Source organism: Cupressus sempervirens, chromosome 6 (genome assembly GCF_028749045.1).
Source record: "Cupressus sempervirens isolate cs-2001-9-10 chromosome 6, ASM2874904v1, whole genome shotgun sequence".
In the NCBI taxonomy this organism is placed as follows: Eukaryota; Viridiplantae; Streptophyta; class Pinopsida; order Cupressales; family Cupressaceae; genus Cupressus; species Cupressus sempervirens.
Window position 1 is genome coordinate 545,663,082 of NC_143123.1, and position 20,110 is coordinate 545,683,191.

A 20,110-nucleotide genomic window follows, 5' to 3' on the forward strand; every position below is an offset into this window, starting at 1 on the left:
ACATTTCAGCCATTTTTTGTGGTTTTTTTTTGCAGCAGAGCCGTTTTTGTTCAAAACCCTAGTTTTTTGTAACGGATCAAAAAAATTTACAGATTCTTGATGGGTTTTTCAATATCTCAATTGGGTTGTCTATTTTTTCTAGGTGCCTCAAGTTTCGAACCAGTGGATCCAAAAACCAACAACATATTATTTCTAGGTTTTTTGAGCTCTCTATGAGTACCTCTTCAAATTTTCTGGGTCTTCCGTTTATTGCCTCAAAGTACATGCCTTAACAGATTTTCACGTTTTTTGATTGAAAAACGTGCTATGGCATTTTTGACTAATATTCTGCTCGACAGGGAATGGGTTATTCAATGACAAGAATTGGACACATCATACAGTTGGTGAAAAAATATGATATCTAAAAGTGTTGCACTGCAGAATCTCTGATGACTTAAATTTAAAAATATATGCAAAAGCAGAAAGGTTAACTGGTCCTCTTAGCAGAATCTCTCATGGCTTAAATTTAAAAATATATACAAAAGCAGAAAGGGAAACTGGTCCTCTTAATGTAGTATAATAAGAAAGCAATACACAATTTATTTTAAAATATTTGCCTTTGGCAATACAAGGAATGGCATGACATCTTTAAAACCAAAGAGTACAAATATATAAGATGAGGAAAATGGTAGCAAATTTTATAACTAAGAATTTGATATGCATTGTTTATACTACCTGTGTTTCTGTCACATGGCGAACTGCTGATTTAAAGTACAAATATATAAGATGCAGAAAAATGGTAACAGATTTTAAAACTAGGAATTTGATATGCATGGTCTATACTACCTGTGTTTCTGTCACATGGTGAACTGCTGATTTCCACTCAGGACCACTCAGTTCCAGCTGCCTTGCCCAGCTTCGGGCTTCTTCCCAATGCCCATTCTTCTCTAATGCTGTTAAAAGAGCGCTATCATCTAAATCAGGAGTATCTAACAGTAAATCTGCACCTTGTCGCAAAGCAGGATCAGCTAACTGAACTTTCCAATAAAAACGGCGGAATCGTGCTGAGGCTGAGCCCCCATCTCCAAAGTCAGCTGCAGCTAGAAGTTGTAAAAGGCATCGTCGTTCATATGCTGATGGACAAGTTGAAAGCATAGCATCTGCAGCTTTGACTGCAGCTGATGTTATCCATGTGGTTGCAATCTTATTATTCTTTGAAGTAGCCTGTGCTTGTAGAATTTCTTCTTTTAGCCGGTTAGAAAAAGAAGCTAAATGTGCAGAGGCCTCAGAAAGCCTCATCTGTGAAAATGCCTGTAGCAAATGAATGAACACCAATAAGTATTTGGAAATGATGTTGACTTTCAAAATGAAAATATAATATATAAGGACACTAGTGGAGATAAAACAAAAACAGAAAAGGTTGAAAAAGTATTATAGCATCATAATACGGAACACAATATGAGTAAGCTGATCACAAGATAGATCCTCCAATTTTACATACCTGAAGAAATCGAACAAATGGCAGCAATGAACATGAGGGTATGAACAGATCAAAAGCCTTAAGCAGCGGAAGGAATAGCTGCTGCTCGCACAGCACAGCAACCATTTTTGTTAGCGATTCGTGTTCTTCCCTTCCATCACTTACAACGGTCAAGCATTCACTGGATTGCTTCTGTTCCACCTCAGGGACTCTTTGTCCTTCAGATATTGAAGTGGAAGAGGTGTCAAGGTGTCTGGATGGATTTGGGCTACTACTGCCAAGGTTACTGTCTGAAGCATTTGTCGCACTTACCTGTTCCATTAATCTTCTCCTTTTAGGATTCTTTCTATTGTACCGGAAAGAAAGGGTTCTACAGTTACTAGGCAAGGCATTAGTTGCTTCCACAGCAGTGCTGACACTATTAGCAATCTGTGCTGCAACATCATTGACTTTTATTGCAGAAGTTTCCCTGAAAGAGCAGACATTTTCACAAAACAAATAGCATGTCAACGTGTCAAACTTATGAAATTTAGGAGATCAAAGACACAAGTATATTTTCTGAGTATTTGGAAAGAAATACACTTCCAGACAATTCAAAGAAAGAACAGAACATCTTCAAGAATTAAATCTTCTTCTGATTTATTTCAGTTCCATACAGCTCAAGAAGAGGCCCAAAGAATGAAGAAATCTGAAATACTATATACCAAAGTAACAAGAATCGGAATCGGATCAGAATCGGCAAGGCCGAAGCGAATCATGAATCGGCCATGAATCGGAATCGACTCAACTATGAATCGGCAAATTTTTAAAAACCCTTTAAATTTAGAGATCTTTACAATTTAAAACTTATTTCATGCACCCTTTATTGAATATAACTTATATTATTAATATATCAGTCCTAGGCCTGATTTATGCAATTGGATATATCAGATGTATTATATTTGCTAAGAATGGGAAGAGTGTTATTAACTTATTTGATCGAATATCCAATGTTCTAGTGGTCCATATGAATTCAGAACTATGCTGCCTCATTGTTCTTCTATATGACACCACTGATGTAATTATCACAATTGTATTTGTTGCACATGTATAAGAGTACGTATTCTTTAGATGTTTCTCTTTCTAAGTTATCAAATCCTAACATTGTGGAGAGATTTTGAAACCTTTCCTTGGTGGGTGGAAAACGGATAGTTCTATTCCTTACTGGAGATGAATGATTTACTATTTTAGTCAACTGTGTGAGAGGCGTGGCTATGGTTCTTAGGTTTTTTTTTATTTTAATAATTTTTTGCAGATTCATGGAGCTGATTCAAGCAATTTTTTCCATGAATCACATGAATCAGCGATTCAGGCGATTCATGGAAAAAAATCGGCTGAACCGATTCACAACTCATAAAAAATTGCCCAGCCTGAATCGATCACCAAACCGGCTATTCAGGTGATTTCATGGTAATTCTCAGAACTCTGCTATATACACTTCAAGAAAAATCATAGAAAGCTTGAAAGCACAGAAGAATCTTTAAGAACTTGCTTTCTATCTTATTATTTTACTTTTGTATGGTCAAATCAAGAAGATGCATATAAAGAATCAAACTTAACTTTGGAAATTGGAAAAGTACTTGGCTGTAAACATTCAACTAAAATGTTGATCGGGCAAAATATTTACAATTTGTTCAGATCTATAAGTCCCATGCTCACTAACTTATATATGCTTATATACTCAAAATGTGAATAATGCTCCAGCATCACGACTTCTCAAGACGATTTGGCTTCCATGCTAAATCCTTCTACTTCGGACATATAGTAATGCAATGAGGTTCATGGTCTCAATTTCATGTCAAAATGATCAATGTGTCCAATGTACCAGAGGGCTTTGTACTTTTTAATGTTCAATAAGTCATACCATCTCCAGGTTAAGTGTGCATGATGAACCCCATGTTTATTTAATAGTTGCAGACTGGGTATTTGAAAGTGCAAATGCTCTATAATTCCAACAAATATAGTATGTGTTGATAGCCAAGTGAGATAAATGTTGAGTGAGGTCTAAAGTGGTCACTGTTTTGAGTTGGAATTAGCATTTGTAGTGGTTACCCAATCAAATGAGCAATTGAATGTAATAAAAGGTGGAACTTTGAAAATAATGGGTTTCTTCTCCTCTCTTCCCTGAAGAGGGCTGCAACATTGCATAGAACTCTTTCCTTCAAGACTTTATCAGTGAAAGTAGAATGGAAAAAAAAAGAAAGATCAGAATCAGACATTTTCAGCAACCGATGCCTTGTATTTCTTTTGCATAAGTTGTTGTGGTTTGTAATTGAAAACTGATTGTGTTATGTGCAGTTTGATTGACTTTGTGCTGTTTTAATTCAAATAGTCGTTTTAGTTTTGATGACACCCACACATACAATTGGGAATGGAGGGAAATTAGTGTTCTTAGAGAGTTTCAGTGATTTTCATTGCATTTGCATCAATCAGTATCACCCTCATTTGCATTTAACAAGATGCCATTTTTCAGCCTCTCATTTCTCAGGATTCCTATGTGGTCCTTCATGTTTAGTCTACTGTAAGTTTCTCTTTCCTTTCTTTTTTGGTTCTCCCCTTAATAGTTTGCAACTGTCTGCCTTGTGTACATTAGGCTTTAAGAACATAAAACCCAAAAAAATCATCTCAGGGGACTGCCCTTCTCTAACGTAGAGAGAAATCAACCACTCCATCTGGATCTCCCTATATCTGTTACACTTTCCGTAGATGCTCATTGGACATGACACAATCAGAAAAGGATTGTAGGAGCAAACAATTGTGCTAGCAATTCCCAATACCCAGCCAGATTGTGCAGTAGCACATTTCTGCAAAGCATACTACTAAGTATCTGAACTTGATCAAACTGATTCCAATGATAAAGCATTTGTAAATTAAAGCTAAGCAATTGAATAGATAATACAGTAATCACTAACTAAGAATAACTGGTGGCAACTACAGGACTCCTCAAAAACTGGAACAGCTAGATATAAAACCAAAGGCACAAGTGTGCTAATATCTAGGCAAAAACAATTCCTAGTGCAATTGTAGAGAAAAATTTGAGTGATAGGGACATTTTTCCGAATCAATTATCAGGGACTGAACATATCAAATGACATACTATAACTAATTACATTGGAAACCTTTCTATGGTAGCAGAGTTCTAAGAAAGTGATACCTCACATTTCACAAAAATAACTATTTTGCAAAACTGAGTTCAACTTTGGTGGTTAGATGCTTTGTTATCCCTAGGATTGTAAAAGAGCTGTATAATGAATGGCTCATAGGGTAGCAAGCTACATGGGTTTAACCTTAAAGAAATTTGTTGTTAAGTGCACTTGATTTGGGCCAGTACCACGATGGGTGACCTCTCAAAAAGGCTTGATGCTTCACCCTAGGAGCATCACCTAGACGCAATGAGTGTTAAATGTTCCAATTCATTCTCATAAGAGATGGGTTCTTGTGAAACACCACTCATGAGACATAGGTCAATGAGTTTGAATTGAAAAGTACACAGTTGAATCATGATAGCAATATCACGATTTGACTTGTTGTGGAAAATTACTCCTATTTATTAACTAAAGGCGCTATAATGAATAGCTCATAAGGCACAACACTTGCTGAAGGTTTTTTAAATGGAAGAAACTTTCTGGTTAAAAGTGCTTGAGCTAGAACAAATTTTGGAATGGGCGACCTCTCGGGAAGGGCCCAATCCTTCATCCTTACGAACATCACCTAGATTCCATGAGTGCTAATTCTTACATTCTCATGAGAGATGGGTTTTCGTAAACCCCTACTCATGAAACATGGGTCAATGAGTTTGACTCACAATATACACAATTGAGTCCTTGTAGCAATATCACAATATACATCAATTAAAACTTAAATAAATGGATAGATATAAATGAATTAACAATAAGTTTTAAACATACATATAAATATGACTCCTCTTCATGATGATGGATAATTAAGCGTGACCAAAATGTTGATATAAAGAAAACACACAAAAGCACAATTACATAACATAGATGTAGTTTTGTTTTTTTTAAAGAACAAATTATAATTTGAAAAACTGACAAAAATATATAATTATAGTTGAGGGCATCAGAGTCGAGAGAAGTTCTAGGATGGGTGACCTCCCAAGAAGGACAAACGCTTCACCTTTGTAACCACTAATTGGATGCAATAAGCGTTGAGTGGACTACTCGTTCTTATGACAGATAGATTCACATATAATACTACTCATGAAATATCAACCAATAGGTTTGACTAAAAAAATAAATACTTGAATCTTGATAAAACATCATAATTTTATTTCTTGTAAAAAATACACCCTTTCGTCATTGGATAAGCTAGAAAGGCTCTATAATAAATGGGTCATAAGGCACAACACCTTTTAAAATTTTACAAATGGAGTAACAAGCAAGCTTAATCTTGCGGAAAATTGCACACTTAAATCTACTTGAGTCGAAGTAGTACTAGGGTGAGTGACCTTCTGAAATTCTTGATGTTTCATCCATGTAAGCATCATCTCGATGCAATGAGTGCTAAGTAGAACATTTATGCTCATGTAAGATGAGTTTGTGTGGACCACTACGCATGAAATATAGGTGAGTTTGACACACGAAATGCATGGTGAGATCCTAATAAACATCATAATTTGGTAAATTGCAAATAGTTACTTCCTATACTTTCAGATACCGATACTTGTTGGTTTGACCTGGAATTCGAAGTGGATGGGGACGGAGGCATTGGTACAAACGAAAGTTGGGTGGGTGCCGCCTGGATGCCACCCACGGGCATCTGGATGCAGACAAAAGCCTAAAACAGGCTTTCGGACACATTTGGGTGCTTGTGGGTGGCATCCGGGCGGCACCCACAAGGCATTCGAGGGCTTCCAATCGCATCCACAGGCTTGTGCCCAAAAAAACCAAAAAAAACAGCAGTTCACTTGAACTTTAGAACATGTGCATTTTTGCACTTTTAAAACTTTTTTTTTGCCAAACCCTAATAGAGGCCTTTCAACCATTCAATCATCATTTTGTTTGCAGCTAGGTTTGCTCTTCTCATTTGGCTTCCATTTTGGCATTTTAAAGACACTTGATTATTTTCCAAGAGGATTGATCATAGGGCGAGAGTTGGCTTCCACAAAGGAGTTATAACCTTAGAGGTAAACATTTGATCACATTCTTGAGTGATTTAATGATTTTTTTAGAGATTTTGATGAATTTTTTCAAGTTTGTGAAGAAATTTATCAATTTTTTTTTTGAAAGAAATAACAAGTTTAGGTATCTATTTGAATGGTTTTTTACTTGTATGCTTGATATTCATAGTTTTTATATTGATTTAAATTTATTTCAAACTCAAGTTTTTTTAATTTTATTTTGAAAAAACTAAGTAAAGCAAGAAGTTCAGCAATCTATTTAAGTAGTTTTCTATCATTTATTTGCACTTATATGCTTAATGTTGATATTTGTTTTAATTTAAATTTATTTAATTTCTTATAGATGGCCACCACTGGTAGTCAAAGTTCAGTGGGCCAAGCAGCTGAAAGTTCTAAAGTCGATGTGGTAAGAGAGGCAAGAGAGCTTGTTGATAAAGCCATTGCACAATGTCTCTATGACAACAGTCTTCCTTTCAATTTGGTGAGATTACCATATTGGAAGGCAATGGTTCTACATCCCACAATCACCACAATCACAGATGATGGTGCTGATAACATCCTGACACATGGTTTATGTACCACAAGTGGAACCGTTTTGGATTCAAATGATCTTGAACTTGCAGCAGTTGGAGGAGACGGAACCAAGAAATGATGATGAGTTTAAAAAGAATCCATATGATACAGATTCAGAATGATAAACATTGAATGATGAACTATATTTTGATTTTGTAGTTGATGATAAACTATATTTTGATTTTGTAGTTGCGATGATTTGCTAAAATCATGAACATAGACGCATATGATATTCATATCATTGAACCAGTTTATATTTTATAATCCTATTGAGTATTTGAATATGTATTGGTGAAGTTACAAACTGACAAGCTATCACTACGGAGCTAAAGGGACTATGATTAATGGTTCACAAGGTACCACCACCCTTGTAAAGATTTTCCAAATGGCTAGCAACCTAAGTGGGCTTGATCTAGGTGAAAATTCCATTAGCAAAGCATACTTGAGTTGTATATCAAAACAATGACTTCCAAGAAGTCCAATACTTCACCCCTCATGAGTACCACCTAGATGTAACTGATGTTAAGTAGAGCATTTGTGCTCATGAGAATGACTACTTATGAATTTTGGGACAATGAGTTTCACTCAGAACTACATAATCGAATCTTTGATATAACATCATAACTTGATAGCTTACATTTGTCATTGCATGAGCTGATGAAGCCTTGTAATGATAATTCAACAATCATAAGCTGAGCTGTCAGCTCACATTTGATTTCAGATGTGGTTTCAAGATTCGGGTTCAAGAATTTTTCGAATTTTTTTGGGGGGGTTGGTTCAAATTCGTTTTGGGTTCGTGTGTCATAAACGTATGTATATGTATGCAGCAGCAAATAAGTTCATACACCTGGCTGCCAACATGCTAACAGTAAAGAAACAAAGCAAAATACACCACCATATATATTAATTTTTTAATCCAAATGGCATATTTTTATATTTTTGGCCTTTTTAGTGGTCTATTTAACAGTTGAAGGGTTGGATTGACAAAAATAGACCAAAAAATTCTTTAAAAAAGTTCATTTTTTGTTGGTCTAGATCCTGCCGCAGATTTATAAATTCACCATAAGATAGGCAAAATCTGTGTCGAGTTTGTCTGACAGAATTTTTCAGACTTTTGCAAGAACCAGACCAGAGTTTGGGGTTGCCAGGGTGGAATTTGGTAACATAGTTCATAAGGCTAAACACTTGTCGAAAATCCTGCAAATGGGATGCAAAGATATTGTGGCGATAATATTCAGGAAAAAACAATCGTTTAGCCACCTGAATCAGAATAGTACTAAAACGGGTCAACTGCAGACCAAAGGAATTGAGGCACAGTAAATGCCTGCAGACCGCACTGGCAACATTCAATATTTTAAAGCTCGCACGTTCCGTTATCCAGAGATACCTGCGAATCACGGGAAACTTTCTGCCACACATGCGACGCGGAATCCTCACAACCATTTGGACGCTTCTTCCTTGTGCACTCACATGTCTCACTGTCCACTATAATCAAGTCCTCACTTTTATTAGAAAGCGTAAATAAGCCGCCTTCTATCTTTGAATTACCCAATTAAAGCAAAGCAGGGCCCCCTTTCTTCATAAAAGCCAAACACGGCAATCCCGTAATTCTCATAACATTTTCTTCTATTGCACAGCCAAGCTTTTCCTCTTCTTCTTCTCAGGCAGCAGGATGGCAAGCAGCGCAGAATGAGAGAAGAACACGAAACGAGAGAGGAGAAGAAGAGCTGTGGCTGCCAGAATATTTTCCGGGCTTCGGCTAAACGGGTGACCTGCTAGTATATCCTAATGCTTCACCTTAGACACCACTTAAAAAGTTAAATGCAAAGTGCTAAATGGACCATTCATACTCATGAAATATGGGTAAATAAGTTGAACTCAATAGTTATGAGGTTCTTGTTCAATCCTTGTAAAGCATCGAAATTAATAATAAATTTATTATTATATATAGTTTTACAAACATATTTATTTATTAAATTAAAATAATATTAAATAAATGAATCAAAATTGCATTCATATTGCACTAATATAAATAAATAGCTAAATAAAGGAAGAGGGCATTCATTTATGTCCCTAGTCCCACAAATTTAGCAATCATTTTTTATCAGAATGCAACATAAGCTTCTTTCTCAACTTATCAAGACCAATCCCAGTCAATTGGTCAGCTCAAACAAGCAACAAGGATAGATCATGTTTTCACGATATTCAGATGATCATTTGCATCTACGAAGGAAAATTTATGAAGCTTGTCTTATCCAAAAAGAGTTTTTTTCTTTCCCTCCTTTTCAAATACATTTTTTTATTTCCCTTTCCCAGGCATGTGCTGGGCACACGCAGGGTGTGCCCCATGCACTGCAAATACCATGGGTACATCTCGGATATACGGCAGGTGTACCTGAAGTGCCTGGGGCACACCCACAGTGTTCGAAACAGGTATAGACAAAGTTCGGGAAGGAGTGAGGTGGGGGGGAAGGTTGGGAAGGTTGCTGCATCATACAGTTGGTTAACCACACAACTAATGGTCTGAATATGCTATAAACTGATTCTGCTGTAGATGCATTTCAAATAACAAAAGGCAATCCTAAGCAACCAAATAAGAAAACCAATTGTTGCTTTTCTGATAAAACAAAAATATAGCAATCAAGAGACTGATCCAAGAAGCAGAACAACAATCAACCCAATTAAACACACAAACCAATTTAAAAACCCCAAATGCAATAAAATGACAACTCTTAGTTCAAGAATTGTTAGCTGAACACTCTAACAGACTCTATTATTATACTCGGAAGAAAATTTCTGGTCAACAACCCTTGAGATTAGGGCTTGTACTTGGTCATAGCAAAATAAATATTCTCATTGCTCAATTTGACAAATAGAAACAAAAGGATTCTTTTATTTGCACTCAGTATTGCACATTGAACTGCCTGTCAGCTTGAAAAATTAATGTTGATTGCATTGAAGAATTCCTAAGCTAATGTAGCAAACTATAGTGTAAAAGCAACAAAACCCAAATTTAAATTCTTAGTTCAACAAGATTCGAGAAATACCATCTCGTGTCTAGAAACAATACATATTTATTTCATGATTTTAGTATAACATCACTTGTATCTAAAGATTACAAAATAAATCATGAAATTGAAACAATGGCAGAAAATATTAAATAATCATCATTGACTTGATAACAAGCAGCAAAACAAATGCTAATTCAAATGTCTATGGTAAGAAGGCAACTGTTAAAAGAATCTGGATGCTGACCTTGCAGCTGTTATCTCCAACCAAACAGTAAGACATGATAGTGGAGAAACATCTGGGAAACAGGAAGCAATTATAGCCAACAAAGGCCACCGCAAGTCCTTGGCTTTAACCAAAAGTTCTTTTCCAGGGCATTTTTGTTTCTCACATTCTGCCACTAGTCCAAAAAGCTCAGTAGGCATCATTGCATGTGAGCTACAAGTACCAACAAGTTGAAAATCTGTCATTGATGATGATAGATCTGCCACTGAATTTACATTTTGCCTTGATGACTGTATGCTTTTTAAAACTGTTAGGATATGGCTCTTCAATCGTGCATCAGTAAACTCTTTTGAAGCCTGAATATTTTTCATAAAATAATGCATTGTTATTTGTCTCATACCAATATAATAGAAAAAAAAAGAAACTCTCAGGAAGCAATTGTTAACACTTAAAAGTTATAACTAGCAAGCAAAAAGGCTTTAAGAGAATATTTCTTCTAATTTTTCCTCTCTTCTCACCACTGAGATTACTTCGTCAATTGAGCAACCCTCCAACTGAGCCTCTGCAAGGAAGCCAACCTATCAAAAACAAAAGTTACATATCTTATAAACATTTACATCGGAAATCTCCCTTTCATGCCACTACACTTTCATCACTATTGTCCATTTCATGATATCTTCACATAATATTAGAGAAGTAAATTTGTACCCAATCATTGTCTTTTGCTAGGGTTGCAAGATACAAGGTGCTTATGGGAATGTGATGCATCTGGCAGAAAGTTGTAACTAGAGACCAGCGCTCACTTGCAGCTCGTTGCTGAGCACGTAATTGAGGCCCATCACCTTCACCAGTGCGAAGCCATGATCCAGGAGTCTGACCATTAACTGTTTCTGGAAGGCTTGACTTTTCCAGATGCTGGAGAACAGCCTTGAGGGCCCTCAAGAGCCTGTGATTGGTTAATTCCTTGAGAGAAGAATCTGCATGCCTTTCTACTAGGATTCCCAAACCAGCATCCATGTATTCATCTGCTAATGCACGAGCAAGAGAAGTTGTCACATGATCTTCAAAAGAACTAGAAAATCGTGTGACATTGTGAGATTTAGACAATGTAGAATGTTCATTCAACCCAAGGCAGTGGTAGAATGAGGATATCCAACGTAAAGAAGCAACATCCACACGAAGTGTATTAGCAGATAATCCACAAAGCTCTAAAAGGAAGGCACAAGATGCCACCAAAGCATTATTCTCATAATGTGTAATGGCCAGGGGTATTACCTGCAGAAGTAGAGCAAGAAATAGATTGAAATAGATACTCACATATGTGATAACAACTTCTATGAACTGATGCCTTCAACAATGAAAGAATTATTAATAGAGTTGAACAGATAATATATTCTTACAAATTAAATAGGTAAAGGGTTAAAAAATAGAAGGAATTGGAGCAACAAATGCTTGATTACAAAGTTTGTATAAATTTAAATTACATTGATAATTTAAAATACAGAATCTACACTGGACATTCACTCCATAATTAACAGTGCATAGTCCAGATTCCAGACCATATATTTGTTTTGAACATGTTTTTGCATCCTCCATGCTAAATTTTCACTTTCACTGATAATGGACATCTGAAGACTTTGGGTTTTAAGAAAGATTAAGGACAGAAAATCTTACGGATATAAGAAGCTTCTCTTCACTCTGAGTCAACTGTGAAAGCAGCACCTGAATCTCAGAGGACACTTGTGATTGACCTCGTGAAGACTTCCCAATTTGCTCTTGGACATGCCCCAGTGAATTCAATTTCTGCGCTCGATTTCCAATGAGAGAGTTGAAAGCTGCTAGTGCACGCCCCCTGTGCAAGTGATGTTCCACTCCAAAGTTACCCTCCTAGAAAGCATAAAACAATCAGATAGAATCTCTAAAAATATGGTTACTGAAGCCAGTTAAAAATGGAAAGTTTCTATTCAAGACCTTACATATGATTAACAATACCAGTATTGAATAGTTTTAGACATTTTAGCCTAATAAACATTCCATATCAGAAAAACAGAATTTAAGCCTCAATATGTTTCGGACTTTTCTTGACAAAACAAAATGACAATTCATCTTTCATAAACCTTTGAAGTAAGGAAAAGCTTAGCAGGAATAGTAGGACAGGGTAGAAAGAACAATGAGTGGAATCTCTGCGTAATTTGGAAAATTATGGCCATCACTATGTATTACAAGAACCATTCCAAATAGTAAAATATGTAGGATATTTGAATGAGTTTAAGTCTCACTGACCAAGTTGAGCTTTTCATTCTTCAAAGCATTCCCCTTTGGCAGCTTTCTAAATGCTAGGTGTCAAGCGCTTTGTTCAGATGATTAAGAACATAAAAAATTCAGCAATGATTAAGCCTGAAAATTCAGTTTTGTCTTTAAGATCCATGGCAACCAATTCAGAGTCCAGATGCCAAAATCTAGCAGGGTACCAATCATTTCAAAGTGACTTATAAATACTTTGCTTCAAAAGTAACCTATAGAAATAGTAGACGCATTTCATTTTGAATATGAATCTTGTTTATATCAATTTTATGCAAGGAAGCATCCCTAAAATGAATTGTGAATTCCCTGAGTTCCCTGTGTTGCCTGCAAATGTGGGCATGTTAAAAAAACACTCCTCTCCTATCCCTAAATGGAAACTATGAAGGCTGAATATTCACTGTTAAGAATATACAGATCGCAGATGTCCGGAGTACATTTTCCCAGCATATCCTGCTGGAGAGAAGTCTTGAGGTCCCATGTCAAAATACAGAGAAAAAGTGATTTATAAAGAAAATAACATTTAAAATACAATCATTTTTTAAGCTACATTTTTTTTGTCTTTTCTTCCTGAATGTGTCCTAGGCAACTAGCGTTATGGTAATAAAAATAAGAAATTTAAAGTTTTGACTCAATATTGTTTGTTGTTTTATTTAATTTTGAGCTTCCATTGCTTTAGATGTTTAATATTTTCATCTACTACTTTTCTTTCATGATAAGAGGTCATGTAAAGACCTCCTCGTTACAGTCATTGTACTTATTCTACTCTGCAATTCACAAAGATTCTATATATCAGAATCTTCCCATAGGAGGCACATTCTCATATTACTTCCTTATGGATAAACTAAGCTAGCATATAATCTGCTAATTGGTAAAATTTAATGTCCCCTATCTAGTGTTCACAATGCAATGTTGTCATTAGCTTGTTTCCCCATTGTCCCATTGGCTAACCAGGACATAAAAGGGACATAAGAGGCCATTTGGCCTAGAAAGCTTTTGTTGCAGTTCATTTCAAGGTGATCAGAGGCAGTTTCTAGCATACTTACTATTTATAGTAAGCATAGTTCCCACACTCAAACTCGGCAAGGCCGAATTGACTTGTGACGCAACTATGACTCAACAACAACTAGGCAAAATGAAACAAACCCTTGACATTTAGAGATTTTTAACGATTTAAAACTCGTTTCATGCAACCATTTTTTAAATAAAACTTAAAGACACTATAACATCATCAAATAGAAGCTAATTTGATCACATACATAAACATACATCCATCACATACGTAAAAATGTAAACTGTAGCTTAAGGAAATAGAAAACATACATAAATAGAATTATAAATGTTGTCAAATGTATGTAAAATCCATGACATCAAATGTTCCTAAAGTTGTAACTGTAAAGTGTAAACAAAAACAAGTCTATTGCCTCCTTGCGGTCTTGCTATGCACTACTTGATGCTCTCAATACAAGCCTATGGCCTCCCCAAAGTAATTTGTGGTCTCCTTGTTGCTCTTCTTCCCTGTTGGTTGCAAACCTATCATCTCTTGTTTTCCTTCCTCTCTTTCACTTTTCCTCTCTTCTTCTCACAACTAGCAATTAGAAGACCTTTGGGATTATATGAAAAAGAGATACGAAAAGAAAATATGGGAAAAAACTTTTGCTTTTGCTTGCCAATTCAGGAAACTCACATGACTCGCAGCGAGCTTGGATTCTCTAATAGTAAGTCATTATGGGCATTTTGGAATTCCAGTTGCAATAGCATGTCAATGGTAAATTGGTAATATTGACAAGACCATTTATTATCACTGATAAGTTATTATGCATTAAAAATTATTTTATAAACTTAAATTTAATTATTTACTTAATTAATGCATAGTCTGTAGTTTGTGGGAAATATTTAATTAGATGTCCCCTTTCATTTTATAATACATTGGAAGCAGAAATAAAAGTTATTGGGGACTAAAGTGAAGAAAAGTCATGTCATATGGCATGAAATATTAAAAAAAAGAAACTCAACAAAGTAGGAACCGAAAGAACAGCAACAGAAAACAGGGGCAAAAAGGCAAAAACCCTGGAATTATAGGAAAGAGAACAGAGTGATTTTGTTTATCCAACATTGTCTAGCTGAGTGGTATGTAGACTGCATTTGAAGCTGCCAATACTCTCAAATCTGGGTGTGCCATGTGCTGGTGATAACCACAGATTTCCAGAACTGTATGTAACGATTTAATTTCTGCGATTTACATGTCTATGTGAGCATGTCTACCTAAACTGTAAGTCATCAGTTGAATATTGTTATTTCAGAACTGCATATTTGTCCAAACTAGTAAAGTAAGTCCTTTCTTAAACAGATTTGTGTGAACTACGTTATGACTTGGAAGTTGCAAGTTTTATCCTAAGTTGTCGATTTGGATCCAGGTTCAAGGTTCGCTCAAAATAAAGTTGGGCTGTGTTCGGGTTCATTTTGGGTTTGTCCATACAAGATACTTTTTTTTTTTAAACTAAAAAAAAATTATTTATATGTAAAAATATGCTGCAGCAAATAAGTCCATACACCACTATGCTAATATTAAAGCAGCTTAGCAATCATCACCACATATATTAACGATTTAGTTCAAATCAGATAACAAAATGTCAAAATACACCACCATATCAATGTTTCTATTCAAAAAAAATAATGTCAAAATTACTAATCAGTCATATGTGATCAATTATCATCTAACATCATCAAACAAATCATCATCATTATGCTATTGCAGATTAGAAGCACAAATAATGCCACTAGCATCAGTACTCTCAGGCCCTCAATATCAGCTTCAACATCACTAAGTATCTTGCGATCACCATCATGATCAGCTTTAACATCACTAAGTATCTCACGATCACCATCATCAATTGCAAGTGCATCAAAGTGGGCTTCCAACTCCGTAGACTCTCGTTCAACATCCCAATGTTTTGCCTCCCCTTTTTTGTAGGTGTTCTCTTTGTCAAATGTGAGCCTCAAGTTCGAATGCACAAAGACCAAGTTATTTTCCTTCTTGGAGTTTAGTCAGTTGAATTTTATTGAGTGGATGGAGGAGTATGTGCTCCAATTCATCTCAAATGATGACAAACTAGCAACCTATCAAGATTTACAATTTTGAAATTAGAGAGTCAAGAGTTTTAAATATTCATCAACAAGAATTTAGAAATTAGAACCTTAAGATTAAAGAACTTACCTGTCATAAAATTTAATAGCAATGAGTTGCAATTGTTGGTACATTTGTCCATGGAAGTACCACCATTTATGAGCATCAGCATTGCTCTTTTCTTCAAGAGCTTGCTCTCCAAGTTTGTTTATCATTAAATGAACCTATGTGTCACTTCCCTAGTGAGCTACACAAATACCTATACCAGTTGTTGGATGTCAAGAAGTCCATTTACCCAGTTCTCCAAGGCCAACTAAGATTGGTAAAACAGATTTAGGTTCCTAGACCCTTAATTCCCAAGTATATTAATATCTAATACACTTTTAGTTGCAAATGCATGTTCCTTAACCTATCCACTCTCAATCAATCCATATGGTCCTTAATCTTATACATCAAAAGCAATAGTATTCTCGATCTCTAAAGGTAGATATCCTTCATTCTCACCACAAGACACATTGCTTTCTTCGAAGACAATCTATACATTTCCTTTGCCAACCACCATGTACTCCTTCCCACCTCCACATGCCATTGAATCATTGCAAGAAGTGTACAAAAACAAGAGTCCCATGTAGATGAAGTTACATGATGCTCCAAAAACTGTCATTTTTGGCCATGCAAGTTGTAATGTTCCCTATTAGGACTTAATTTGGCCTAGAATTCCTAAATGAAGGTTGTATTAATGCCTTGATTTAGAGCATGCAACCAAGTTAGTTATCAATAAATAAATAAACAACACGCTTCAACAATGTTCCAAAGAGAATTCTAATTATTATAAAGCGCCATGGGAGATCATAAAAGGTGCACTACGCCTCTCCATCAAGCGCAAGAGCACAAACAATGATACTCAATATTTGGCCTCCCAAATCCCACTTGAGGTAAACACTACTCGAATGGAAACTAAAAATATGATATATCTAAGTTACCGATTCGGATGCAAATTTGGAAGCGGGTACGAGATGCGGGGAAAAAAAATTTGGATGCGGATGCGAGAGGAAGCATGAATATATATATATATATATGCAAAGAAATGCAAGAAATATACAAAAATAAATCATTTTATAGTATGACTGATAGTATGATACTTCACCATTTATCAAAATTTAAAATATATATATATATATATATATATGCAAAGAAATGCAAGAAATATACAAAAATAAATCATTTTATAGTATGACTATGATACTTCACCATTTATCAAAATTTAAAATATTTCAAAATTCATCTAGAATTTAGTCTTAGACAATAAGTTACAAGTTCCAATAGGTCATGTTCAAGATTCCAACAAAATAAAATCTTAGTTCATGATTGAAGATTCAATCAACTAATATGCATCAGAGTCTGACTCATAAGGATTCACAAGAAGATCCAAATTCTCCTCATCATCTCCAGCTGCTGAAAGATCATTTGAACAAAAAAGGGTTCCACTTATGTTAGATGCACCACGTGCCATGCTATCATCATCACCATCTCCGAGTGTAGTAAGATCATTAAGTGTTTTATCCAAATCCGCACACTCAGGGGCTACATCCAAAAGCTTTGTTGTCCCTTCCTTGTAATGATTATTCTTACGTGACAAAAGATGCACATTGGTGTGGACAAAGACCAAGTCCTCGACTTTCTTGAAGCCCAACCGATTGCGCTTCACTGAATGGATAAAGGAGTGTGTACTCCAATTCCTTTCAGCAACAAAAGAACTAGCAACCTAGATAATGGTCACAAAACATACAAATGAAAAACAAATTAATTTTAAAGAATGTGTGAAACACTAAATTCTAGAATGCAAGAGGTAACATAAAACAAAAACAAAGCAAAACTTACTTGTGATAGGACCTTGATTGCAAGAGGTTGAAGATGCTTAAAAGATTGACCATACATGTACCACCATGAGAATGCTTTGATCCCAAAGCAAACAGCCCAATTTCTAGCCTCACTTTTTCATGCATTTCTTCCAATGGGAAGAGACTTGTAGGAGCTTTGTGGCACCCCTTAGCAACCTCCTCATCTGCAAATGGTGCAACTCTACCCAACATACCAAGTACCTCCTTACTATAGTACCTAGGAGATAAGGCATATGCAAGGAGGTGCAATGGGGTAGTCATCTTCTCCCAGCAATAGTGGATGATTTCTTCCACTTGATTGCATTAGGCTTCAATCTATGTGGGGTCACTCTCATGTGCTTGTATAGAACGTTTTATCTTCTCAACCATGGTGTCCATGCCATCATACACATTCCCCAAGCAAAGTGTATTTGTATCAGAAAAGTGGAGCATAGTCATGATGGGCTCGATGAAATCCAATACACATGCCACATGAGCCCACCAACTCTCATCCAAGACCAAATACCTGCCCCTTTAGGCTCTTTTTGAATTTAAGGCTTTCCATATGCCCCATTGATTAGAGATGACCATTTGGCTCAATGCATCTTTTACCTTGAGGAGTCGTCTCATAACAATTGTATGAGATGCAAAACAGGTCTCAACAACCTAAGCAAGTTAACAATATGTCAATTGACAATAAAATTATAAATTTTAACTAAATTACAAATCCATGAAACATTGAAACTTGGTAATTTCAAAAAATTAATTTACCTTCAGCAACTCCAATTTGGAGTGTGTTCTAAACATGGATTGTGACATGTGCTGGTTTGTCCACAAACATTTGCATCTCCTCCCCCTCTTGGTATGTTTTCTTCACCCAATCTATTTCAATGCCAATCTTCTACATGACCAAGTTAAGGGAGTGTACGGTGCATGGCGTCCAAAAAATATGATCATACTGACTCTCAACCAAAGCACCCATATCCCTACAATTTTTGGCATTGTTGGTGACCACCTATACCACATTCTCACTACCCACCATCTCAGTGGCCTTGATGAGAATTCTAGAAATGAACTCAGAATCCTTCACTTTCCCCTCACAATCAACAACATTCAAAAACATTGCCCCTTTGGGGCACACTACAATCACATTAATTAGTGTTCAATTTCTTGTATCCTTCCAACCATCTGACACAATAGTTAGACCCGAAGTTTTCCAAGATTTTTTGATTGGTTGAGGGTCTTTCTCTATATGTGTCTTCTCTTATTGCAATAGAGTTGTATGCACCTTTTCATACCCTGGGCTTGTGTAATCAGCTGGTGATTCTTTGATTGCTGCCACCATTTCCTTCCAATTTAGTGGTCTAGCCAAGTTGAAAGGAAGCCCATTCACATAGAGGCAATGTGCAATAGCTTCATCAACACGGTCTCCTGCCTCCATTTCAAAATGCAGTGTGCGATGAGCCTCTTTTGCAAATTGAAATTCCCACTTCTTCCTCATCCTCTCTTGGTACAAGTACTTGCAAGAATGATTGTTAGGAGGATACAATTGGTTCAATGGGTGCATGCATCTTGCTCTTTGAGGATGGAACTTGATAGAAGTTTTTTTTATCCTTTGACCAATGCATCAGCAACTTCTTGTTCTCTTACAAATGAATCTATTTCTGCGCTTGTCATCCTAGTACCATTTTTGCCTTTGCACATTCCAAGTCCTCTGTCAGCAGAGCCCATAGCATGAAGCTTCACCCGGGAATATGAGCTATTGAAAGGTTTTCCTTTGTTACTTTGACAATAATTGAACTTCCAATAGTACGAACCACCTCCTAAAACCTGTGATATCCTTGTTGTATGTCTCCACAAAGGAGATCCTATATCAGTTTTGAAATTATTAGTATCTTTCCCTCCTTGGCCCCCCACCGAAATTTGACTAGCACTACCACTAGCATCCATTCTTGAACAATAAAACGAAAATCAAGTTTTTTGCAACCTACAATAAGAAAATAAATAAATTTTAATTAGGAAAACTATGAACATTATGCATACAAGTGCAAAAAAGTGAAAAAAAATACTAAAATAGATACCCAAACTTGCTTCTTTATATCTTTTTTTTTAATTTGAGAATTTTCTTCAAGAACTTGAAAAAATTCATCAAAAACTCACAAAACTTCATCAAGATACTCAAGAATGGGATCAAACACTTGCCTTAAATGCTTTAAACTCCTTTGAGGAAGCTATCTCTCGCTCTCTGATTGATCCTTTTCGAAAATGCTGAACTTTCCTTCACAATGCAAACTAGAGACCAAATGGAAAGTAGGTTGTAGCTGCAAACAAAGTTCCAAAATGAGTTGTAAATGCTT

At 35.9% G+C, this 20,110-nt stretch overlaps 1 protein-coding gene across 3 annotated transcripts in view; it reads right to left on the minus strand.

Moving 5' to 3' along the window:
* LOC149553405 (spatacsin carboxy-terminus protein) overlaps positions 1-20,110 on the minus strand; it is a 185,624-nt gene that overhangs the window by 39,913 nt on the left and 125,601 nt on the right. For all 3 annotated transcript variants that reach the window (XM_089788869.1, XM_089788870.1, XM_089788871.1), the window contains 6 exons: positions 12,120-12,332; positions 11,154-11,720; positions 10,964-11,023; positions 10,467-10,801; positions 1,481-1,928; positions 826-1,290 (listed from right to left, as the gene is read on the minus strand). In XM_089788869.1, coding sequence (XP_089644995.1) covers positions 826-1,290; positions 1,481-1,928; positions 10,467-10,801; positions 10,964-11,023; positions 11,154-11,720; positions 12,120-12,332 — 2,088 coding nt within the window. The remainder of the gene's footprint in view (positions 1-825; positions 1,291-1,480; positions 1,929-10,466; positions 10,802-10,963; positions 11,024-11,153; positions 11,721-12,119; positions 12,333-20,110) is intronic.